At 39.0% G+C, this 24518-nt stretch overlaps 8 protein-coding genes and 2 non-coding genes across 10 annotated transcripts; 4 read left to right on the forward strand and 6 right to left on the reverse strand.

Annotated features, from left to right (window-relative positions):
• Positions 1 to 33: 33 nt before the first annotated feature.
• NCA3 (SUN family protein NCA3) lies at positions 34 to 1029 on the reverse strand (the record flags this gene model as incomplete). Its single annotated transcript, XM_018366008.1, has 1 exon — positions 34 to 1029. One exon carries the CDS (start codon positions 1027 to 1029, stop codon positions 34 to 36), a length of 996 nt encoding a protein of 331 aa, XP_018221214.1.
• Positions 1030 to 2396: 1367 nt separating this feature from the next.
• Positions 2397 to 3248, forward strand: ASF1 (nucleosome assembly factor ASF1; the record flags this gene model as incomplete). The annotated part of the gene is made up of 1 exon (XM_018366009.1): positions 2397 to 3248. The coding sequence occupies one exon, from the start codon at positions 2397 to 2399 to the stop codon at positions 3246 to 3248; it is 852 nt and encodes a 283-aa protein (XP_018221215.1).
• A 190-nt stretch (positions 3249 to 3438) lies between these two features.
• On the reverse strand, positions 3439 to 3511 carry DI49_2905. Its single transcript has one exon. It is a non-coding gene; the product is annotated as a tRNA-Ala (tRNA).
• A 414-nt stretch (positions 3512 to 3925) lies between these two features.
• DI49_2906 (integrase catalytic domain-containing protein) lies at positions 3926 to 6652 on the reverse strand (the record flags this gene model as incomplete). The annotated part of the gene is made up of 1 exon (XM_018366010.1): positions 3926 to 6652. One exon carries the CDS (start codon positions 6650 to 6652, stop codon positions 3926 to 3928), a length of 2727 nt encoding a protein of 908 aa, XP_018221216.1.
• Positions 6653 to 7720: 1068 nt separating this feature from the next.
• Positions 7721 to 7792, forward strand: DI49_2907. The gene has a single exon. It is a non-coding gene; the product is annotated as a tRNA-Asp (tRNA).
• Positions 7793 to 8323: 531 nt separating this feature from the next.
• On the forward strand, positions 8324 to 10459 carry MDV1 (Mdv1p; the record flags this gene model as incomplete). The annotated part of the gene is made up of 1 exon (XM_018366011.1): positions 8324 to 10459. One exon carries the CDS (start codon positions 8324 to 8326, stop codon positions 10457 to 10459), a length of 2136 nt encoding a protein of 711 aa, XP_018221217.1.
• Positions 10460 to 10902: 443 nt separating this feature from the next.
• On the forward strand, positions 10903 to 12558 carry CCT7 (chaperonin-containing T-complex subunit CCT7; the record flags this gene model as incomplete). Its single annotated transcript, XM_018366012.1, has 1 exon — positions 10903 to 12558. One exon carries the CDS (start codon positions 10903 to 10905, stop codon positions 12556 to 12558), a length of 1656 nt encoding a protein of 551 aa, XP_018221218.1.
• Positions 12559 to 12929: 371 nt separating this feature from the next.
• GZF3 (Gzf3p) lies at positions 12930 to 14585 on the reverse strand (the record flags this gene model as incomplete). Its single annotated transcript, XM_018366013.1, has 1 exon — positions 12930 to 14585. One exon carries the CDS (start codon positions 14583 to 14585, stop codon positions 12930 to 12932), a length of 1656 nt encoding a protein of 551 aa, XP_018221219.1.
• Positions 14586 to 15010: 425 nt separating this feature from the next.
• UTP10 (snoRNA-binding rRNA-processing protein UTP10) lies at positions 15011 to 20320 on the reverse strand (the record flags this gene model as incomplete). The annotated part of the gene is made up of 1 exon (XM_018366014.1): positions 15011 to 20320. The coding sequence occupies one exon, from the start codon at positions 20318 to 20320 to the stop codon at positions 15011 to 15013; it is 5310 nt and encodes a 1769-aa protein (XP_018221220.1).
• A 429-nt stretch (positions 20321 to 20749) lies between these two features.
• DI49_2912 (threonine/serine exporter family protein) lies at positions 20750 to 23080 on the reverse strand (the record flags this gene model as incomplete). The annotated part of the gene is made up of 1 exon (XM_018366015.1): positions 20750 to 23080. One exon carries the CDS (start codon positions 23078 to 23080, stop codon positions 20750 to 20752), a length of 2331 nt encoding a protein of 776 aa, XP_018221221.1.
• Between the last annotated feature and the right edge of the window lie 1438 nt (positions 23081 to 24518).

The raw sequence follows: 24518 nt of genomic DNA on the forward strand, positions 1-24518 counted from the left end.
AAGTACAAATATTCCTTTGGGTGAATAAGCAGCTTAATAGAAGACAAATTCAGCAGAACCAGATAGAACGGAGACTGTACAGCCATCAGAACCATCGCCGGTGAAGGAACCGTCTTCATAGGCACAGTTACCTTGAACGTCACCACCGTTGGATGCAACAATTTTGACGTTGAAGTTAGCAGCTTCGTTACTGTTAGGGTTTGGAATCAACGACAGATACGCTTCGCCATTGGTGTAACCAGCACCCAAGACTATTGGAGCCCAGTTGCCGACGTCTGAACCAGAAGTGCCCCAGATACAACCATCCTCTACGGAAACACCTGCATTGTTAACGTAGTATTGAGCGGATGTCTTTTTACCCTGCCATTGGAAATAAGTGTCCTCATTGATAACGGAGATGGGTTGGGAATCACCCCCATCCACTAGAGTGGGAATGACCATGTTTTCAGAGCCTGGGTAATCAGTTCTACAAAGAGCGATGGAGTCGGATTTCTTGTTGACAGCCTTGGCAGATGTCTGGTCAGTCGAACACAAGTCGCTAGTGTCCGTGTTGGTACGGTACAGATAACCGTTTTTACACAACAGACCACCGATGGATTTGCCGTCGCTTGGCTGGTTAGAAGGCCATTGAGTCTTCGACATACCGGGTTCGCAAGCGTAGGAACAGTAGTACCCGTCTTGACATTCCGACGAGTAATTGGCGTCCATGTCCATCACTGAGGCCCATCCACCATATCCTAGCCAATCCAAGGAAACTACACCGTTGGCGGAGGGAAAGTCGGAACATTTGACGGTACCGTCCTGGAACCCGTTACCACGCTTGTGTTCCGAAGAGGTCAAAGTGGTGGTAGTGGCGGCAGAAGGCGCAGCGGCCGTAGCATCGGCATTGGACTCTATATACTGGGTGACGGTGACGACGGCAGGCTTTCCGTCCTTGTGGTGGTCTCCATGATGGCCGTCAGCAGGAGCGGGAGCAGCAAGAGCCACGGAAGCGACGGAAGATAATAACGCAGCTGTGGAAAACTTCATTTTGTTAGAGAGAGTGTGTGCGAGTATACTAAAAATCTGAATTTAAAGGAAAGTAAGGTACCGTCTATAGAGAGACCGCTAGTTGGATAATCAGTATTGAGACGAGAGGCTCGAAATGAATGTATGTATTCGTGTTGCTATTATGCAATTGAAGGGAAATCTACAATAAAAATGAGCGGCAAACACTACCAAAACATATACAGGAAACAAGACAGAAAGAAAGGGTACATTGGTCATGGCGTCTACAGATTATATATCAAAAAAACGCATCTCCATTTCGCCACCCGTGACAAGTACTTAGTTCCGGAGTTTCGACAAACTCCACCCTTTCTCACTCGACCTACTCTTGAAAACACTATACCGTAACATCGCCACCAATTCCACTTATGTCAAAATTTCATGTTCGATCTGATATCCTCTTTGGGTTAATTGCCATGGTATTGTCTAGACTTTTTCTCGGAGATGGCGCACCTATTTGCTGCCACAGGATCCTCTTTTTCCGCATAGAGTAAATTGCTTCCGTTTCTTTTTTCCTCTGGCAAAGAACACCGCAGGCAACCGTACCTTGAACCGGTCACGTGCGGGTCTAGGCCTACCGAACCGGCCCTGACTTGCAGGCCGGTTACCCCACGCATCGACTGCGCATCAGCCCACTTGCGCCGGTCGTTTCTTTTTCTGGCGGGGTGTGTGTGTGTTTGGTAAGAGCCCACAATTAAGCTTTGGAGTACTTGGCGGTGAGCATGAGTGACGAAGACATTGAGTGGCCCGTTGTTTTCTTTCCTCATCTGAGTCTTCAAGTGTGTCTTTCCCCAGGCTGCTGTGGTCGGTGTTTGAAAACCACAAGACGGAGGCAAATAGGGTTTTGGCTGGCATACATGATGCCGTAGTGTTGCCTGGCCCTTGTGTTGCCTTTAGCTGAGATTATTTCCATCAAGTTCTTTTCCTTGTCCGGTCTCATCTTGTTCATGTCCTTGTCCTTTCTTTTTTTTCGGCTCTGTGCCGTGCCTAACCTTAAACACCCCCCTGCTCTGTGGTTGGTTTTCTTGCATATAATCGGCGGCAGCGCCTCGGTAATATTCTGGTTTCACAAGGTTGGTTTGGGTTTTAAAATGGACCATTTTCGACTTTTACGCGTTTTACTTTTTCTGGCGTTTTTTTTTTTTTTTTGTCGCCCGAAACACGTAAATCTGTTCCCTTTTACGTTGTAATGAGCAGCTGGCTTGTCTAGCTGAAGAAGAAAAAAATATCTTGCAATGATACATACATGCACTTGAAAGAGCTCCGAAAAGGTAAGAGACTCATAAGGACCACGCAGCTGTAGCATTGTACTCTCTCTCCACCCAATTTAAACGTAAAATAAAGAAAAGATGTCAATTGTATCACTATTAGGTATCAAAGTTTTAAACAATCCTGCTAAATTCACAGACGCTTATGAATTCGAAATCACTTTTGAGTGTTTAGAGTCTTTAAAGAATGATTTGGAATGGAAACTGACCTACGTCGGTTCGTCCCGTTCTCTGGACCATGATCAGGAACTCGACTCCATCTTGGTTGGCCCGGTCCCGATTGGTGTTAACAAATTCATATTCTCTGCCGATCCTCCCTCCGCCGAACTAATTCCTGCCAGTGAGTTGGTTAGTGTGACCGTTATCCTACTAAGTTGTTCCTATGACGGGAGGGAGTTTGTTAGAGTGGGCTACTACGTAAATAACGAGTACGATGAGGAAGAGTTAAGAGAGAACCCGCCAGCAAAGGTTCAGGTCGACCATATTGTAAGAAATATACTAGCTGAAAAGCCAAGAGTCACAAGGTTTAACATCGTTTGGGATAATGAAAATGAAGGAGACCTGTATCCGCCTGAACAACCGGGCGTAGATGAGGAGGACGATGACGAGGAGGACGATGACGACGATGAGGAAGAAGATGATGACGTTGACGAAGAAGAAGAGAACGAAGACGAAGAGAACGGAGAGGAGGAGGCTGAGGAGGAAGCCGAAGAAGATGGCGACGAAGAGGAGAAGACCGAAGATAATGAAACGAATCTTGAAGAGGAGGAGGAAGATATAGAAAACAGCGATGGCGACGAAGACGAGGCTGAAGAAGAAGTAGGCCCCTCAAACGGGCATGAAGACGGCAGTGACAAGAAGAGGAGGAAAACAGAGGAGCAGCCCACAGATATCGAGTCCACGCCAAAGGACACAGCACCCCCAACCAATTAGGAGTTCACGGTTATAACATTAACGGCATTTGCGAGACACACACTTTATAAACTGTATAGATAAGCAATTAGAAAGAAAGAAAAATTAGAAAATACGATTTTAGAGCAAGGCAAGTTTTCGGTACATTGTTCTATAGTGTGTTAATCTTCTTTTCCAAAATATGATTCAAGTACAGTGAGATGAAAAAATATGGACGAGTCCGGAATCGAACCGGAGACCTCTCCCATGCTAAGGGAGCGCGCTACCGACTACGCCACACGCCCATTTTATTCTTATGATGATTATTTTACCGTTTGTTTAGTATTTTTTTAAGGTTTTGTAACAACCCATCTATTTCTTTCCCATACGGTGGTAGAAGAAAACATAGATCACGATAGGAAAATTATTTATGATGTTATTCAAACGTTTCCAATTTCCATTTGTGGAAACTCATGAGGAGAACATCTAATACGTAAGCTTTGTATGCAGTATTGAATCCTTAATAGAATTCTAACATTTATCGTCCAGTTTTGAACGCCCATGCGGTGAGGCATCCTTCTCCGAATTTCGCGGTTCCAGAAGTTCTTTCGTGTTCCATTGGCCAGTCTATCCTGTCGGCATTCCATGACGGTATCAACTGTAGAATAACGGGATCGATAAGCGCGCTTATCTTTAGATAGTTTCTTTTGGTTATTGCATCACCGCTGATTTTTCTTGCACTCTTTTAGCAATATTGCTTCATTATCGATGATCACAGCATTTTTGCTCGCACAATCTTCGTAATTCTCCAATGCATTATACAACCTTGAAACAGCATCTAAGTTTTCTGCTTCATTGAAAGTATCTGATCTGCTTTGATCATCTAGGTATATGTTCTGTGTGTTCCTTAATATTGGATCCTTTGCGTAGTTTGAAAGCGTGTAATTACTTGAAGTGACGATTTTTTTAGTAGAGGGTACAAAAAGTTTATATCCATGACGATTAGGATCTTTGCATAAGATTATAGCGCTAAGTCCTGGTTGTTTTAGTTTGCTGTATTTATGATTCAAAATTATTCCTTGTTCTCCGAAAGGTAAGAAGGACATGAATCTAACTTTAACAGGTTGACCAGATATCGCCTTAAGTGGCAATTGACCTGTACTATGGTTTTCTAAACAATTGCGTACATCGGTAGCAGAATTCACTGCGTATTCCCAAAATCTAATGCATAAGTTGCTTTGTCTTAACAGAGTTATCGCATCGGTGATTATGGTTCTGATGTATCTTTCTGCTCTCCCGTTTGCAGCATGATCTTGTGTACCAGAGAATATATGATGAATTCCCTTTGAGACAAAATATTCCGCTATCTGATCATTTGTAAATTCAGTTCCTCGATCTGAATTGATTTCCCTGACTTTTCTGTCAAATTGAGTTTCCACATACTGAATGTTCTTCTTGATTTGTGCTAAGATAGTTTCAGCACTTTTGTTAAAATGTGTGGAGGTCATACAATATCTCGTATTGTTATCAACCATAATGAACATGTATCTTTTTATACCCGAGTTCGAGTTTGATACTGGACCAAGTATATCCATGCACCACGATGAACCAGGTTCATGATCGATACTGTGTTCGTTCATAGATCCAGCATAATGGTTTCTTCTCGTGATTTTTGAAACTTTACAAGTTTCACACCAAAATTCATTTGGTTCTTTAATCAAATCAATACTTTCTTCGTATTGACTGTGTTTAATGGAGTTTTCAATCTGTTGCACTCCTGTATGTCCCATTCGTTTATGAGCATCTTCTAAGCTTATAATTCTGGGCATCAATCTAGTTTTTGGGGAAGATTTTGGTTGTATTGTATTCCTTTTGAAATCATACGCAGGATGATCAATTAGGTCATTTATTTTTACGTAAATAATTCCATTTTTTACCTGAGTTTTAATGTTCATGTCCTTGTTTCCCAGGGTCAAATAATTTTTGGTTAAAACCAGATCGGTTTCTTTAGCCAACTCATAACCACTGATAATGGTAGTTTCTTCTTCAGGAACATAATGAGCCAATAAGTAATTGTCATTTGTGTTACTTTTTATTTTTATGTATCCTGAACCTTTAACAGAAACTGGGTTAGTTTTACCAATACCAAATAATTGTGTATTTTCTTGGTTGTCTTCATAATTGTGTAATAAATTCTTATTATTCGTAATACTGATGCCTGAACCGGTGCCAATAATGACCAGATTTTTGTCTGAACCCTTTTTGTTCCTCTTCTTTTGTTGTCTTTTCAAAGGTTCTGGCTGGTTTTGTACCAGTTTTGGTGTATTTTTTTTGGTTGTACCTTGTGAAACATTACCTTTCAAGTAGCTATTCGTGTTAGACCTGTGTTTTTTGTCTAATTTCATTCTGCAGTTTATCGAGCTGTGGAATTCTGATTTACAGTACTTACAATGCATTTCATATTGATCTGTAACATTTACACCTAATTCGTTTATTGTTTGAATAATGATATTAATTATATATTCTTCAACTCTTAATTTTTGTTCATTTTGAATGCTGAATAATCGCTGGTACACTGGCATTTTCAAGGATTCATGTAAAACGTCCAATAGATTTTCTTTCAAAATATAATCTCTTGTTTCATTATTGTCGTAACACTTTGGTAGGATACATCTTTCCATTAAAACTAATTTGTTAAGTTCAGTTCTTAATGATTCCAGTTTTTTACATTTTCTGTCAACCATAATCTTATTCCAAGCCTTGATTCTAGCTTGTCGTCCATGAGATGATCTATATTGAGCTTGTAATTTATCGATAATTAAAAATATATTTTCTGAAGTAGTATTCACGATATCAATTTCGTTATGTATTGCTTCGTTCAAAATCTTGCACAATATTTGGTTTTCACGAGGGTCTATGTTTTTGATTTCGCTAGAGAAAACATTATCAAAATCATGTCTTCTTAAAAGTTCATCAAACTTGTTTAGAAGGGTTGGGATATTCTCCTTATCTTTTAGCTTGTAGTTAAGGATGCAATCTTTTGGATAATATTTTTTGTTTTTTACACTTTTGGTATTGAACAAGTAGTATGTTCCAGTAGAATCGTTTCTTTCGTGTAAAGAATGTTGGTCTTCATCGGAATCTATTGAAAGTAACTTTTTTTCTAGACTAAGAATTTTAATATTAACTTTATCAATTCTTTCATCGACTTCAAATAACTGGTCGAGTTCTGATATATCAATATCCCGTCTAGCCTTGCGTGCAATTTCATTCTTTTTAGTGATTAATTTCGATAACATCTGTCTAAGTAATTCTATATCATTTCCATCATTTTCAATACATACTTGAAATTCCTTAGTAGCTTGAAGTTTGACTTTTGATTGAACCTGCGCAGAAATGTTGTCGTCAGTAACAGATTTTATCTCATCTCTCGCTAGGGTCGCCATGTTGATAATCAGTGGTTTAGTCGGTAGTAACTACTGAGAATAAACGCTTCTTTAAAATACACAAGAGAGGTATACAAAACACACGTTGATTAGTTATATGAAACCCAATGGTACAGCCACAGTCCAGGCCAGTAATAATGTGTTATCAGGTATAACTCTTTTTCTTATATCTTAATTTCTGGTCAATTAATAGATCTTTAATCTTATCTTCATTAAATACCAGATTCGGTTATTTGTATCATGATGAAACAATGTTTATAAAATAGCAGTAGTGCTAATATTATTATTCTTGTTGGAATAAGGTGATCTTGGACATAACATTCCTTATGTCAAAACAGGCGATCTCGAACATTCTTTAATATGATATTAATTATGTTGATCTGAAACGAACATACTTAATGAAGTCGAGTATAAAGATCTATTAATTGATCAGAAATTAGTACATAAGAAGATAATTTACACCTGAGAACTCATTATCAATGTTCTGAATTTTATTTGGACCATTGGGTTTCATATAACTAATCAGCGTGTGTTTTATATACCTCTCTTATATAATAATAAGAAAGAACTTTATTCTTAATTATTACAACTTACTAAACTAACTAATTATCAACAATTCTTGTTTCAGATATTTTATCATATAAAAATTAATGTGTGTCTAAATACATCTATTCCAACTAATAGCCATTTAAATTGTATGATGATCTTTGGGATTCCATTATTTCCTAATGTTATAAAATTACGTGTATAGATTATATTATAAATGATTATGTTTTTCTTTTTATATGTTGTCATCCATTGATCCTATTACAATATCAATCCTTGCGCTCCAGCTTCCATTAATTTCGACGACACTTTGAATCTTAACTTACTGGTCTTGTAGTTTATGTCATCTTTTAACACCGTATATATTAGTAATAGATGGACAATAGTTGAATCTTGTTTCAACACCAACATCCAACATCAATACTATTCTATGATTTATATTGATTCATTTCAGTCACGTTCCTGTTGCTTAAATTTGTGGCTTGGTAACAGCCTTGTGTCAAAGATATTTTATAAAAACATTCCGTGATAGTTTAATGGTCAGAATGGGCGCTTGTCGCGCGCCAGATCGGGGTTCAATTCCCCGTCGCGGAGATTTTTTTTGGTGCTTAATCGTTATTGTGTACTTAAATGCGTTCACCCACTCACAGCATCAACACAGAAAGGAATACATAGTCTGCACAGAGAACACAACACCAAAAAAATTTTTCCACATGGCAAGAAATCTGAGCTTTCCTTCGTAATGATAACTCGGAACTTAATTACAAACAAGCGTACGAGTACTGCTGTGATTCAGCTCTTACTATACTCTTTAAAATCTCCGCGACCTCGTAGCAAGGCAATCTATGTGTCCTTCTTAGAAATAACTCTATGCGATTTGGAAAAGCGTGCTATTTTAGACATTACGTATTGAAGTTTCTCCTCAAAATTGTATCCCTGTTTGAAGTAGTCATCGGAGTTTTCCGTCCGATAGGAATTCGCTCAACTTTGACAGGCGGAACTACTTTCAAATCGATTCCTTCTGGAAAGACAAACATAAACAAGACAAGAAACACACCAAGGAGAGGAAAACGCTTTCATATATATCATTTGCAGGGTTCAATTAAAAGTATATAATGGCAAATAATGTCAGTGAACGACCAGATAACTCATATAGGAAAAACATTGTCCACAACGGCGTCCGCCTTTCTGAGCTACCAGAAATCAAACAGCAGCACTCAGGATGTACTAACCAATAGTAAACCTTACCAAAATTTGTTATCTAACACTGTTAATAATGTCAACTCAAGCCCATACCTAAAAAAAAGAAATGAACAATTGCCCCTTATGAGAAATGGATCTAATACTCTTGAAGATATTTATTCGAAAACGAGAAGGGGCGATGTATTTAAGAACAAATTTACAGACAACAAGACATGCTTTAGAATGCACACATACATAAGCGATGACTTGTTGAATGAAATTCCAACTAGAGAGGGTCCAAGAGGTAATTACACGAATAGCAACGGTAAGCTTTTGAAAGAAGGAGAAGAGGGTGACCATTCTAGGAAGAACACATCCAAGAAGGAACCATCTTTATTTCAAGGCTTTAAGAGCTACCTACCAATAGCTGAACTAGCCATTGAGAACACCGAAAAGTTGAAAGATGATACGGATGATGCAGGAAACGTTTTGTCTAAAACAACAGAACTAGAACGCATAGTCCCAGACCTACCTAATTTCCAAGATTCGTTCCTCATACCGCCGGGGGTGGAAACTAAAAAAATAAGTTCTTCCTATTCTCCTACTGCATTGAAAAGTTTTTCTCAAACTCTCGTAAATAGTCTAGAGTTTTTAAATATTCAAAAAAATTCTACAATATCAGAGGTAAAAGATATAGATGTTGAAATCGAGGACCTAAAGCAAAGAAAAGAGAAACTACTGAGTAAGATTGCAAACATAGAACAAAATCAACTTCTCTTGGAAGACAATCTCAAACAAATTGACGATAGAATGGATTTCTTGGAAGAGTACGGATTAGAGATCATTGAAGCTAGTAGTGATGAAAATAACAATATAGAGGATGAGAATACGAGTGACGACGCAGCAGCTTCCACAAATGGCAAATGGAATGGTACTGCAAAGAGTATTACATCAGAAACTGCCTCTTTACCTACGAGAAGAAGGCAACAACACCGAGATGATAACTCATCAAATAAGCTAGGCGCATTTTATAGTAAGTCCAAAAAAAGACGTAGAAGAAGCTTTCCAACATTCCAACAACTTTATGAACCAGGAACAAAAATCGGTTCCATAGAATCCACACATGATGATTTTATTACTTGTTTAGATTTCGATGCGCCCTTTGGCACTTTGTGTACAGCAGGCTATCTCGATCACACGGTCAAGATATGGGATTTATCCAAGCAAAAGAAACTYGGGGAATTAGCTGGGCACCTTGCCACAATTAATTGCATGCAAATTGATCGTGATAACGGAACACTTGTCACAGGTGGTAGAGATGCAGCATTGAAATTATGGAACTTAAATTTAGCTCAACAGCTTTACCAAGAAAACCAAAACATCACTTCTCCCACAAGCCATATTGATTCACCATGCGTTTATACTTTCGAATCTCATATTGATGAGATTACTGCATTATCATTGGATTCCGATTTTTTGGTCAGTGGTTCGCAAGATAGAACTGTCAGACAGTGGGATTTACGCTCCGGGAAATGTATGCAAACTATCGACTTGAGTTTTGCTAATGTCTTATCAACCTCCACCAATGTAGATTTATCAAAGAGCACGCTTCTTACCCAAAGAAGCGAACGGCCCAGTATAGGCGCCCTTCAAAGTTTTGATGCGGCCTTGGCCACAGGTACAAAGGATGGTGTTGTAAGATTATGGGATTTGAGATCCGGTAAAGTAATCCGTACTTTGGAAGGCCACACAGATGCCATAACATCATTGAAATTCGATTCTGCATGTTTGGTCACAGGCTCATACGACAGAACCGTCAGAGTCTGGGATTTAAGAACGGGATTGCTAAATAAGTTCCATGCATACAGTGCACCCGTGCTATCATTAGATTTCTCACAGGATAACGCCGCCGTTGTAGTCGCTGATGAAACGTCTGTCCAGGTGTACGATAGTATCAAGGATGAAAGCTGGCCCTGCGTTGAACCCGACAACGAAATAAACGTTACCGCCGTTAAATACAAAGAAAATTACATGGTCGAGGGTCGTGGCAATGGAAGCGTGCATATTTGGGCAGTCTAGTAAGGCCTTTTGAATCAGCTCAGTCCTACTTACAATGCACATACGCATGACCGCTCACTTAAGTATATATATGTCTATGTATGTAAATATCAATATTCATCTGGAATGTAAATAAAATAATCATTTTTAGAGCCAATAGTAACCTGCTTTTGAAGTGAGTGATGCTGCCACTGAAATGACTTTATTGTAATCAATAGAACTTTCTTACAGTTGCGACCCATATTTACCCGGAGATATTGCGTTGGCGCTAAGACGTCGTCTCACATGATATATGCTCGAGTGGCGACTTTTTTCATTCTCGCTAATGAAAAAAAAAAGAATAAAGAAACGGCATTGAGCGTTAAACAGATGCTAAATGGTTCTTAGAGTGATCGCACAGATAGGAAACTAGCGGCAAATATCTAGTTGGTTCTGAACTGGTTGACTATAAAACTCGTGGAACAATGAATTTTGGAAATCAAACACCCACGATTGTGGTTCTAAAAGAGGGAACAGACGCATCTCAAGGTAGAGGTCAAATCATCTCCAACATCAATGCCTGTATTGCAGTCCAAGAGGCACTAAAACCAACTCTAGGTCCTTTAGGCTCTGATATTCTAATCGTGACATCAAACCAAAGAACTACTATTTCCAACGATGGTGCCACAATCCTGAAATTATTAGATGTGGTGCACCCTGCTGCCAAGACTTTAGTGGATATTTCGAGAGCTCAAGATGCTGAAGTGGGTGATGGTACCACTAGTGTGACCATTTTGGCCGGTGAATTAATGAAGGAGGCCAAACCTTTCCTAGAAGAAGGCATCTCGTCTCATTTAATCATGAAGGGTTATAGAAAAGCGGTTTCTTTGGCTGTTGAAAAGATAAATGAATTAGCAGTGGACATTACCAAGGAAAAAAGCACCGGCAGAGAACTATTAGAACGTTGTGCTAGAACTGCGATGTCATCCAAGCTGATCTATAAGAACGCAGATTTTTTCGTCAAAATGTGTGTTGATGCCGTACTATCCCTTGATAGAAACGAATTGGATGACAAATTAATAGGTATTAAGAAAATCCCAGGTGGTGCTATGGAAGAATCCCTTTTCATCAATGGTGTTGCCTTCAAGAAGACATTTTCTTATGCTGGGTTTGAACAACAACCCAAAAAGTTTACCAACCCAAAGATTTTAAGTTTGAATGTAGAGTTGGAGTTGAAAGCAGAAAAGGACAACGCTGAAGTACGCGTAGAGCATGTTGAAGATTACCAAGCCATAGTAGATGCGGAATGGCAATTGATTTTCGAAAAGTTAAGACAAGTAGAAGAGACGGGTGTAAACATTGTACTATCTAAGTTACCAATCGGTGATCTAGCCACCCAGTTCTTTGCTGATAGAAATATTTTCTGTGCTGGTAGAGTGAGCGCAGATGACATGAACCGTGTCATTCAAGCAGTTGGTGGTTCCATACAATCTACCACGTCTGATATAAAACCGGAGCATTTGGGTACCTGTGAGTTGTTCGAGGAAATGCAAATTGGGTCTGAACGTTATAATTTATTCCAAGGTTGCCCACAAGCCAAAACATGTACATTGCTGTTGAGAGGGGGTGCTGAACAAGTTATTGCCGAAGTGGAAAGATCTTTACATGACGCAATCATGATTGTCAAGAGAGCTCTACAAAACAAACTGGTTGTTGCAGGTGGTGGTGCTCTAGAAATGGAGGTATCGAAATATCTAAGAGACTATTCAAAAACTATAGCTGGTAAACAACAAATGATAATTAATGCATTCGCCAAGGCCTTAGAAGTTATTCCAAGACAACTTTGTGAAAACGCTGGGTTCGATGCGATAGAAATACTAAACAAACTAAGATTGGCCCACAGTAAAGGTGAAAAATGGTATGGTGTTGACTTTGAATCAGAGAATATTGGTGACAATTTTGCCAAGTTTGTATGGGAACCTGCTCTAGTAAAAATTAATGCTTTAAATAGTGCCACAGAAGCTACTAACTTGATTTTATCTGTTGATGAGACAATCACGAATAAGGGAAGTGAAAGTGCCAATGCTGGTATGATGCCTCCCCAAGGAGCCGGAAGAGGGAGAGGTATGCCAATGCAATAAACATTATAAACATGTGCTGCATCCATTCTTTTTATTTTTACTCTTTTTGCAGTAGCTTTTTGCATTGAAGGTAATTTCTTTCCATTTTAAATATAGTAAATATTGTATCGATAAACCTTAGTAGTCTTTTCTTTTCTTTGTATACTATGTACTTTGAATTAATTCAAACAGAAGATGTCAGAAAGAGAAACACATCCAACCAATTTTACTATTAGCAGTTGTGGTGGCCCTCTTTCTTTGGTATGTGGCCTCATATGTAAACATTTACCCTAATACTAGCCATACTGTAATCGACAACCTAATTGCCTACCTTTCTATCCCTACACATACAATACACCGTGCTTGTAATAATGTTGATAAAGATGAATGACCTATCTGCTTTTATATCCGTTCTGCGGTTCTGCGTTTTCTAAACGTTCTTCAAGAGCTTTGCATTTCCCATCTAATTCGTTGATATGCCTCCGATATAAATCTGTGACAAGTTCTAACTCGTTGATTCTCGTCTTCAGCCTTATTATTTCTTCTTCTTTGTGTAATTTAGCGGATAAAGGATAGTCACCAGTTAGGCTCTCAGTTGGATGACCACCTCGTTTTCGCTCAGATGCAACATCTAAGCTTAAAACGCTATTAAACGTCGCTGAAGAATTGGCTGTAGGTAGATATGGAGCTTTGGAAGATTGTATTAACGGTTTAAAATGAGATACGGTGGCATCGGTTTTCGCGCTACCGTCTTTTGTCTCTAACATATCATTGATAGACGCCATATGGAAGGATAGAGGCGTTGGATCATTACGCTTAGCAGATACTATATCTGGTGATGACATCGTGGATCTGATTTGGTTCGGTATATCGGATGGGTTGGAGTCCGTTGTGCGTGAAGATGTTGGTGCTAAAGTTGCGGCGGTTGAGACTATGCCATTGTTGCAGCTGGAAACTGTCTCACTTATGTTATTCGATACTGAACCGCTATTCAAACTACCAAGTAGCATTGATAGGTGCGGTAATTGTGGAGAATCTGCGCCTGTCTTTGACGCTACTGAATGCGTAGCATTGGATGTAAGAGATCCTGTGCCAAATTGCGGCCGCTCTTTAGTCGCTGTAGACTGAAGGAGAGGGTCCGAATGTTCCTTGATATCTGTGTAGCTTGGGAAAGTAAGCAGCCTTTCCTGTTGCACAGGCGCTTCTTGCTTCAAAAGCTTCGGTTTCAACTTCGGCCTCGAAGAATCTGCTGACATTAGCACTTCCAGTTTTGTTGCTGATATGTGAGAGTCGCTTTTATCTTTTTGATCCATTTTCGAGATTTTCGAGATTTTTCCTGCGGATGCCAACCCAACTGAAATATGTGAGATTTTTTTCTTTTTGTCGTCAGCTGGGAGTTTGCTTACCTTGCGATTGCTTGATTCTACACTACCTTCACTTTTAAGCTCTGCAACTAATGTTTGATTCCGAAAATTATCCAAGTTATGTGCATGATTTGTATTACTTTTTCTGTTTCGAGACTTTATTACATCTGTTTTCAAACTAATTGGCCTAGGTTTCCCATGCAGCTTTAAAAATAGACCGCACGCATTACAAAGAACAGCACCATGCTCATCTCTTCTCCATAAAGGCGTTGTGGAAGTTAAACAATTTTTACACACTGGAACATTCACGTCACTCGATATACTACCATCACCGCTGGTATCTGTCATCGGTCCACTACTCCTTAGTTGATTTTTGGGTAATATGTGGTGTAGAGTATTCACATCCGCTCCCACGTTAGTCGAAGTAGAATTGGACAAGGGCTTACGTTCAACTTTGAAGTTCGTATCGTTACTTATCGGCATGTTTATTTGTGGTTTAGGCAATTGAACCGATGATTTAGGTTCACTGGAAACGGTTTCATATCCCAGAGGGGGCCACTTCCCATTATGCCCTTCGTCTTCGCTTTGATTTGGATTGTTAGGGTTTTCATTTGAATTTGACTCGAACACATTATTTCTTTTCCTAGTGTCATAGCTGTCAAGTGTTGTAGCATGAGATGCCATAATATACCAATAAAACTATATAACACGGCCAAATAACCTAGTGAGACTCGTATATCTTACGCCTTCACTGCACTGATGCATAATCTGTTTTCTCTTCTAAACTACTGTGTGCATCAAGCTCATATCTTATTTTTCACTGATTAGGATTGATAAGCGCAGATAAGCGAAGATAAGAATACTTTGACTTTTTTTTCTCTTACTAATGGAAGAGAGCAAGTCAGTGCAGCACGTTGGTCACTATCCACGATCGAGATATCGCTATTATTGTAGCAAATCAGCTTTGGTAATCATGCAGTTGACTTACAGATTTAAAAGAAATGACACTTTCTATAAGTCAAGAGAATTTTAAATGACAAGGACCTGTTCAGCACTATAAAATACTATTATACAAAAAATTATATACTATGTGAACTTTTTTCCTTGAATCAATCCAAATATCTGTCAAAAGGTTCCCCTAAGACGTTTTCAACAACCTTGACTAAACCAGTTCTCACTTCACGTTCGACTTCTTCATCATCGTCTTCCAACAGCTCGGCTATAACAGGAACAAGTTGTGGAAGAAGAACCAACCAGCTTTCACCTATCTTGGAGTAGATCAATTTCATGGATCTAACAGCCCATAGCTTTTCAGTCGAGGTACAGGAAGCCTTCATGTGTTCGACAATCCGTTTGTTCAAGATTTGGTTGTGCTCATCAACACCACTATTATTAGACGCTAAAGCTCCAATTGCCTTAACCAAGTACTTCCCAATAGAGTTTTCTATATTGGACAATTGATCAACTAAGGATTCAGAAATCAATTCAAATCTGGATGTGGATTTCCAGTATTCGTCTCTGTCAAACTTCAATGAGGAGGTCAAAGAATTAATCACCAGACGTCTTAAGTTGACATTTTCTATATCTTTAGCAACAAATCTCTTTAATAAGATATCGGTGGGCTCTAACAAATACGTGAAGTAGGAAGTGATGATACCTCTCAAATTTTCTTGTAGCTTATTGAAGAACTTGAAAAACGCTAGCAATCTTTCCACTTCAGTGATACCTACATTCGTGACACCTTCACCGTCGAATGCCCATCTCACTAATAGAACAAACAGAGGCCTAAACACCTTGTCGTTCATCTTCAAAACATATGCGTTTGCAATTTCATGAACAGATGCCTCTATTCTACTAATGGTGTTATTACCAAAGGTGGAAATAGATCTAAACTCGAATAAGGATAGTAACAATTTGAAGAATACAGGAGATTGTGAAGTAGCTGATTTCTTATCGATACTTTCAACGGTAGATTCCACTGTACTTAAAAACAGACTAACAGCAACGGTATCAGCGCATGTTGATATCTCGGTCGACCAGATTTTGTATAAGACCTTTAATACTTCCTTCAAATCAATAAACTCAATGATCAATGAAATCACTGATAATCTAATACTACTGTCGACTTCATTAGCGAAGTAAATAACGTGAAAAACGTCCAAAATATTCGACATTAAGAAACTTGGAATACTTTTAATCAAACCCGCAAATAGTAGCAATATAGCGACTTGTAACTGCTCCTTTAGCGAGTTGGTGTCATCTTCTACAGAACTATCAAACAGCTTGATAGCAGGTGGGACTATCTTTGGGTAGTATGCGATTGACTTGACACCTAACACTTGAACACAATTGGTTATCAAAGCTAGCGATGATATCTTGACTTCTGTCACATCAGAAGAGATTCTTTCAGTAGCCAGGGTCAAGGCCTGCGTTAGTGTAGAACCGTCAAGTTTTTTACCATATTTGCCCACCAAGGCAGTTATCGTGTTTAAAGTTACTTGAGATATAGCAACAGATTTCGATTCCACCGGCATTCTGTCGAGCAAAACCTTCAATACACTGTTGACTATAGGAATGGCCTCTGAACCTTCCAATTCAAACTTGGAGCCAATTACCAAGGTCAAGTGGTATCTAATATCTTCATTACTGGATGTGTTCAATAGTGGTAAGACCGCGTTAACGAATTCGTCAACTGGTAGAATATTCAATACATTGCCAAGCACCTTGAACAAAATTTCTTTTATTTCGCTGGCATGGTCTGAAAATGACGTTTCAGAATCCGACGCTTCGTCGTTTTCTTGTGAAGCTATGGATGAAAAAGTCAATTCCATGGAATTAATAAAGGAAAGAATCGTTTCCAAAAGGATTGCAAATTCATCTCTAATCTTTTTAATTGATTTATCATCGCTTGTTACATCCAAAAGAACAGAGTATATTTTCAATCGTAAATTCTTTCTTACGTCGTGATAATCTTGATCAGTTTCCTCGGTGATTTTATTAACAAATTCGAAAGTGTTATTGATGAAAGCTAAAAATTCAGTTTCTGAGAAATTCAAGATACCGTTCGAGAATAAGACACGGGACTCTAATAACTTCTTCTTTTCTGATGATTTTTTCGATGACGTCAACAATTTAATGATATCGAGTAAGTCATTTAAACCTGATAGCTGTTCACTCACGTGTAAATCAACGAGTAAAGCCTTCGTGAATTCAATTAATGTCCTGGCGTCACCAATTTTAAAGTTAACTAAAGCTGAAGAATATTGTTGAGAAATCAGGAAAAGGAATGGACCCAAGGCCTTGATCGGACTGAGAGTTCTAATTAATGTGGAGAACAGTTTTACTCTTCTGTGTCTTGGGACATGCTGTAAAGCGGTGGTAAAACTCAATAGTAAAAATTCAGTTTCTTCCTTTTCGTTGTCTTTACTATTCTTAATCAAGGCAGGAACAACAGTCAATATTGTACGCTCAACAACCTTGGTGGTAAATTCGTCATCTTGACGAATACTGTGAGCACCCATAAAAGTAAAGATAGGCATCACGGAGTGTAAAATAACTTCTGGGCTCAAAGTAGCAAGAGACCCAATTACAAGTAATAATTTGTTTTGAACTTGAGGGGATGCCGAATTTCTGATAGCGGACACTAATATGTCAGCCCTTATATTTGTTAGCTCTGTACAACCATTATTCTTTAAGGAGGTGATGGTGTTTAGCATACAGGAAATCAAAGTTTCTTGTGCGTATAAAACTGGTAATCCACCGTCTTGGTCCAGGGTCTCTAAATCTGACAATAAAGAAAACAGAGTGGACAAAAGTTTTTCAGAACCTACGCTCTTGATTTTGTCCAGTGCCTCCAAAATTACTGTCAATTTCCTTAAGTGTAATTCAGCCAGTTGAGACACCTCTTCCTTTAAGAATGCATTTTTACTAGTTGATGAGCGTCTTCTTCTTCTCTTGGAAAAATCGGTTTGATTCATCTCGTTACAGATGCTATTTTGGTTCAGTATAGATACAAAAATTTCAGCATCGAGAGGTAACGATTGCAATACACCGACTGTATCATATGATAATTCTACATTGGTAGATGAATCCACCATATTTTGGACAATTCTTAGCTTTTGAGCATTACTTAGTGAAGGGAATACACTGATAAGTCTTTCCGCAGCCAAGTTAGCCAGCTGTTCATAATCCGAGTTTAGAGCGTTGAGAACAAAATCTATCATGAATGACTGCTTCTCCTTCGAAGACACTAGATTGACTAGAGCACGTTCGAAATGTTCAAAGTTTGTTTTATTAGCTACACAACTTGTTTCCCAGCTACATCTGTTTTCAAAATAATGAGAAATGAATTCTGCAAATAGGGAAGAATAAGAGGATGCGGAAGTTGAGCTTTTGTTCAAATTTTCTAACAGTACTGTTTTAGCGTATGGAGAAGGTATCAACAGGGCTTGGTTGGCCCAGAACAACAGATAGACGATTTCGTTCTTCTTTGGAATAAATATTTTGGAAATATCATAATTTTCAGTAACGTATTCTCTCAAGAATGTAGATAACCATGTTTCGCTATCTTTTGGGTTTAACAAAGGAATAGTAATGTTTTCTCCATAAAGTTTGTCGGATAAGAAGTAGTGCTTTGTAAATGGTCTCTTAGCTATTAAAGAGAGAATTTTCTTCACACCAGTTCTGACCTTTATGGAGGCATCCTGAAGAGCGCAAACAAGACATGGAACTAAAGTGAAGAGATTAGCTTCCTTTTCAATACTGTTGATATACTTCGAAATATTGTTTAAAGAGATTAGTTTCAAAGCGGTTGGAGCTGCCGGAGATATAGTAACTCTTAAAAGAAACGTTATTCTAGACTCTAAAGTAGTAAAGAAAGAAGTCAGAAAAGAACCTGCTTGGTAACCTTTCCCAATAGCTTCAGTGAATAAGGATAAAATTTTTTTGTATCTTTCACCAGCTTCTGCCAGCATTGACATATTTGTTGTGTTAATGAACTCGGATTGTTTATCTAAGAAATTTTGGAAAGAAAGGGTGTCTTTTTTAGAAGCTTCAGTGGGTTCACTCAATTGTTTTACTATGTCAACATTAGCATCGACATTGGTAAATAAGGATGTGGTTAATCTGATTTCGAATAGTTCGCCTGTCAATCCCAACGACTTTAAACATTTTAGCACCAAATCTTCATTAATGGAGATAAAATACTCAAATAACTCTATTAATTGTGACTTATCTTCTAAAATGTCGGAAAGGTGGATCAAATCAGTAATGATCAACCTGACTTCATATCTCTCTAGCTTTATGTTCTTTAATAGATTTAGAATAGAATTCAACTTGGAATGGTCATATCTTGCAATAGCTCTAGTATAGGAGGTGATGAACTTGTCACAAGCTGGTTTATCCGCCTTATCTAGGAACGCTATAACAGATGCTGTGCCGAATTTGCTGTCAAACAACTTGTAAACTTTGGAAGGTAGCTGATCAACATTACCTTGTCCTTTTAACGTTTGGAAAAGCTTACAGATTGTGACAAGCGCTGAGTGCTTTGCTTCCTTATCATCCAAATTCGAGAGCATAGTCTCCATGGCAGCCAAAATAATTGGTTTTTTCAAAGGCAAGGCAGTAGCAAACACAACCAAGATGGTGTGTGCAGCAATTTGGCAATCCTTGGACTTCGAAGCTAGAAGTTTGGCAGAAATTTCAAGTAAAATTGGAACGAGCTGGTTCAACTTGTCATCATTGTTAGAGTTGAAAGCAATCACGTTGATAAAACAGCACGTTGTGAACAAAAGCTGGTTTGTATAAGTTGCGTTGTGTTTAATACATTGATCCAGATAGTTAGTGTATAGTTTCAAGAAATCCATGTCATTGAAAAGTTTCACCATGGTCAAACTTGTTGGAGCCTTTTCGCTTCTAACGAAGTTAGATAAACAGTTGAAGAGAGCTGGTAATTTAACAATACTCAGGATCCTCTTGAAGACAGGCGTTTGATAATAATTGAGGGTAGATAAAAGCAGCATTTCCGTGTTTTTAACGTGAATTTGGAAACGACGAACCAACCATTCAGTCGCATGCAACGTAGGAGCCAAATACCATTTAGAAGAAGCCAAAAGCAAATATGCATTGATAGCATTATCCAAATCTCTAATCTCTTCTTTTGTTTGCACATTTCTATCAAGAGAAATAGAAGACTCGGAAAACAAAGTTCTTGAGAAAACACCGAACTTTGGTTCAATTTGAGTCAACTCTTCTAGTGCTTTAACAGCATTCTCGAAAATGAAGTCATAGTCTTGTGTGGCGGCTGTTTTTGAGTTATAAATCAAAGAAGCTGAATGTAGTTTTTGTCTTCTTTTTCTATCCAACGCAACCGTAGCATTATTGGAAGCAACTTGAGCTAATTGGTCACTTAGCGAAGACATTATTAAGTATTTTGCGCTTTGATGCTAGCTGGAGGGCTTTCTTTGTAAATGATAATAAAGCAACTAATGGTTTTATCTTCGAAATATATTCAAGCTCATCGCTTACTGAAAATTTTTTTTTCCAGAATGCGGGCCAAAAGAAGAAAAAAACGAAAGAAAGAAGAAGTCATGTGACTTGTTTTTATCTGGCCGCATATTATATACATGTCTGCGTATATAGGTATTTCTTAATAAAAGTGAAACAGGTACTGAAAAACCCATGAATAGTGTTGTCATGAATTGAGTACTCTGAATAGTATATCTATAAATTTTTTAAAGCTTTTGTGCCAGTCGTAAGGTTTTATGGTGATAAAGGGTCATGATGAGAATATTAAATATGTTTGTTACTGAATTTCTGACGTTTTGCTCACAAGGTATACTTTCGGGGCACTATAAACTGAAAAGACCAGTTTTCTTTTTACCAAAGGGATAAACAAAGAGCGATGAGGCAAATAATCCTACAGAAATACCTACACACACTTGAATCATTGTCATACCGAATGACATTGAAGATGAGGGGTCAGATGTGCTGGTGGTGGCAGTACTTCCATTACGATTAACAATCGTGTTTGCACTTTGTAGCCCAGAAAGTAAAGAGTTTTGCGAAGCAATACCGGAGGGCACTTGAACAAAGATTGCAGGTAACATGGCAGATACTKCTAAACCTTTCCAAATTCTAGAGTATAAATTACCCATAACACCGATAACGAATGCAGCCAAAGCAGCAGTAAATTCTGTAGAGTTTTCAAAATGCTTACCTGCCCAGTATGTCACGACATAACCACTGCAAGATATGAAAACCATAACGGGCAATTGCGATATGTGTGCTTGATTCAATAAGGATATACTGATAGTAAATGCAGGGACGAAGAGAAACCTAAACCACGGAGAAATTATTTGAGGACACGAAATTTGGTTTGTTGCATTGGTATACATCCACCCGAACAAAGCTGAGCCCAGCGTGATACCGAAACCCAAAAACAAGGAGTAAATTATAGCGTAAAACATACGGACCGCACCGGCAACCAGACTACGACTTTGTAGTTCTAAAGCGCCGCACAAAATTATATAACCTGGAAGAATTAGAGCCAGGGAACCTTGTGTGACGGCACCAAAGCAGATATTTGAATGAGGAATAGAGCCGAAAGCTCTACCACAGAAGCTAACAACAATGGATGCAGAAATTTCGAAAACGTTCGAGTACATGTAGGATTTCTGTGAAAGAATGAATTGCAAAGACCCTACACAAAGACCCATGAAAAATGAGATTGCCAAGTTCACCCAATCACCGCCAAAGGCATATGGAGTGACCATAGCAGAACAAAATGCATATAATAAAACACACACCCATGGTGGGTATAAGTTCGTGTCTGCCAATATCTGATCAAGTAGGGAATTACCTTCATCGGCACCCATAGTATCATGGACAACTCTTTTGTAAATGGCGTGAACCTGGTGTAGTTTCCAAAGGTTTAAACCTTGGTTGCATCTCACTAATTGAACTTCAGATGTTCTTGTTGTGGCGTCACCAAATGAGACAATCATACAACCTGGAAGATACAGAAACTGGCCGTCTATTTCAAGGACTCTTGAGGTCATAATCATATATTCCTCGAGTCTGTGTGTGGGGGCACCATACATCATGAGGGCCCTGCACATGCGCAGAATAAAACGGTGTCTTTGCAAAATGTCTGCGATATGGACAGTTATCTTTGCTTCAGTCTTCAACCTCTTTTTCAATTTTGGTATCTTACCCTTTTTAGCTTTACCTTTTAAGTCTTGTAACCTAGTACGCTTAATTGCCGGAAGACTCTGGCCCTCAATAGCGGCAGACAAAGTTTTTTCATCATCTGTTGGAGCTTGCGACTCTGAATAAATAGAGCTTGCATTTAATTCGTCGTTTTGGTAAAGCTTCAATAAGGACCCCAACACACCACTCCTCACTTGAGTTGGAGGCGGCACGTATGTGGAAGTTTCGGTGAAACCTTCGTTATCGTCCGATGAATTATTTTCTGCATAATCGTCAAAATGGTCCACTGCAGGTGCTAAGAATGAATTTTTTGAGTTTGACCCTAACGTTTCACCGTCTGAAGTGGAATTCAAGTCATTTTCTAGTCTCAATGCTCTCAATTTTTCTTTATTGTCACCGTCGTGCACGTTCACAATTTTGGACGCATCCGTTAGGTCAGATAAGGGGATATCTTCTTTTTGGGAGTTTTCCAAATCATCTTTATTATTTTCTCTGTCTGACGATACTGGCGCTAGCCCAGGGACTAAGCCCCCCTGATTGCCAGTTAAATTGTTTATTATCTTTTTGATGAAAGTCTCATCGTCTCCATCCTCACCGTTGTTTCTCAAATGTGTAAAGGATACCTTAGCCTTCCTTTTGCGACGACGAGGTTTATCTCCATCGACCTCTTGCTCATCATTGCTCCTGGAATTAGAGCTAGTTTCTGTAAATTTGGAGGACGCGTCATTTTCTGCATCATCTGCATTACTCGTAAATCTTACATTCTTGTTGTCATTTTGGGAAGCATCTGGGTCTGCTCTAAAAGTGAACTGGCCTGAACCAGAAGCACTCCTGCTGACCTCGTCGCCTGAATTGCCCGGGGTTTGGTAGTTGCTATCACCATCAAGAGCTAAACTCGATTGAGTTCGCTTCGAGCTCCCTGTTTGAGAACTAGACCCAGAAGGGGCCGCTTTCTCATTTATCTTAACCATTCTTAAGCTACTCGAGTCTTCGATCTTATTTTTTCCTAGTTATTGCTTTCCTACGGGAGCTATATAGTTATATGATAATCACATACTTCTGAGCAAGAAAAGAATTATATATCAATATTTACCTATGTTTCAAATGTGCTAGATCGGAAACATTTGGAAAATACAGCACTGACCTTTTCTATAAACAAGGCTTTTATCCGGTTTTTTTCTTTTTTGAAGTTCTTCCGAGTTTCGTCATTTTGAAATGGCATAATGAAAAGCTGGCGATAGTTTGCCTCGAGCAGTTTTCAGATGGTAACAAGCAAATGGCAGCAGAACAGGAATGGCGTGCAGATCAAGGTTAACTCGGGCACGAAAACCGACAGCTCTTTTGCAGCTCCTGCGTTATTGTAGAGAAGAAACCCAGTGCCCCCTTTTTTCTCGAGGAGCTAAAACCGAGAAAAAAAGAAAGGCGCGGTACGACGTCATGGCCCTCAACGTGGCCAATGAGGGGCCTTGTCCGGGTAAGCGGTGGGCCTTTTCGATACAATTCAACGAATTCGGCTTTTCCCTTTCCTCCACCCGTTCCGGCCAAATTCACTTTACGTTGGTTTTGGCCTGTTAAGGCCAAAGGAGTGAAAACTGCCGCGCCGCGCCAGGCAATGCATTGCCCCACGTCAGTAGCGCACAAGAATGCTAGAGGACTCTCTTGTAAGAGCCGTTTCATCGAGTCTCCACAAGCCTATGGTTTGAGGTGAGCAAGAAAGAGAGGAATCCGCTAGAGACCTTGCTTTTGCAGATATGTAGTTCCAGCCTAAATGAAGAGGGGGGTTATTGCTTCCGCGCATTCGTTGCAAAGTATCAACAACGCTCCGTTACCCGCTTCTGCGGTAAGGGTGTAATTTTTCCTCCGTTCGTCCAACTTTTTAAGGCTCGGCGGCTATTTGGGTTTTTGTGGAAGAAAAGAATCTATTTTTTGACTAAAAGCACTCCTGCATTTGACTGCAGCAAGGATCGACGGGAACCTTGGGCGGCAAACGCCACAGACAAGCGCTGATAGCAAAAAGTATATTGGGAAGATGGGCGGAATCTTATAAGTATATTAAGGTGGCATGTTGCTGCCCTTTCTATTTTCTTTTACTGAACACTTCTTTCGTTTTGTACTCTCATACCACACATTCTCCCACAAATACTCTACACAAAAGAAAATAAAGAAGTTTTAAAAGTTTGTTTCTGGTTGTCTGTACTCCACTCTTTCTTTCGCCATTTTACTTTTAGCCCCCCTCCCCAAAAAGTTTTTCTTTGTTTATTAAGGATAGAAAAGGAACACTAGTGTTGTTTTGTGTAGCAGTTCAACAATATAGACGTGCAACTGTTATCAGATTCCTCTTCTCTTTTTTTTATTATTTCACCAAAAAATAGGTGGAAAATAAAAAAAGTGGGAAGAAAACTAACGCAA

This window comes from Saccharomyces eubayanus, chromosome X (genome assembly GCF_001298625.1).
Source record: "Saccharomyces eubayanus strain FM1318 chromosome X, whole genome shotgun sequence".
Lineage (NCBI taxonomy): Eukaryota > Fungi > Ascomycota > Saccharomycetes > Saccharomycetales > Saccharomycetaceae > Saccharomyces > Saccharomyces eubayanus.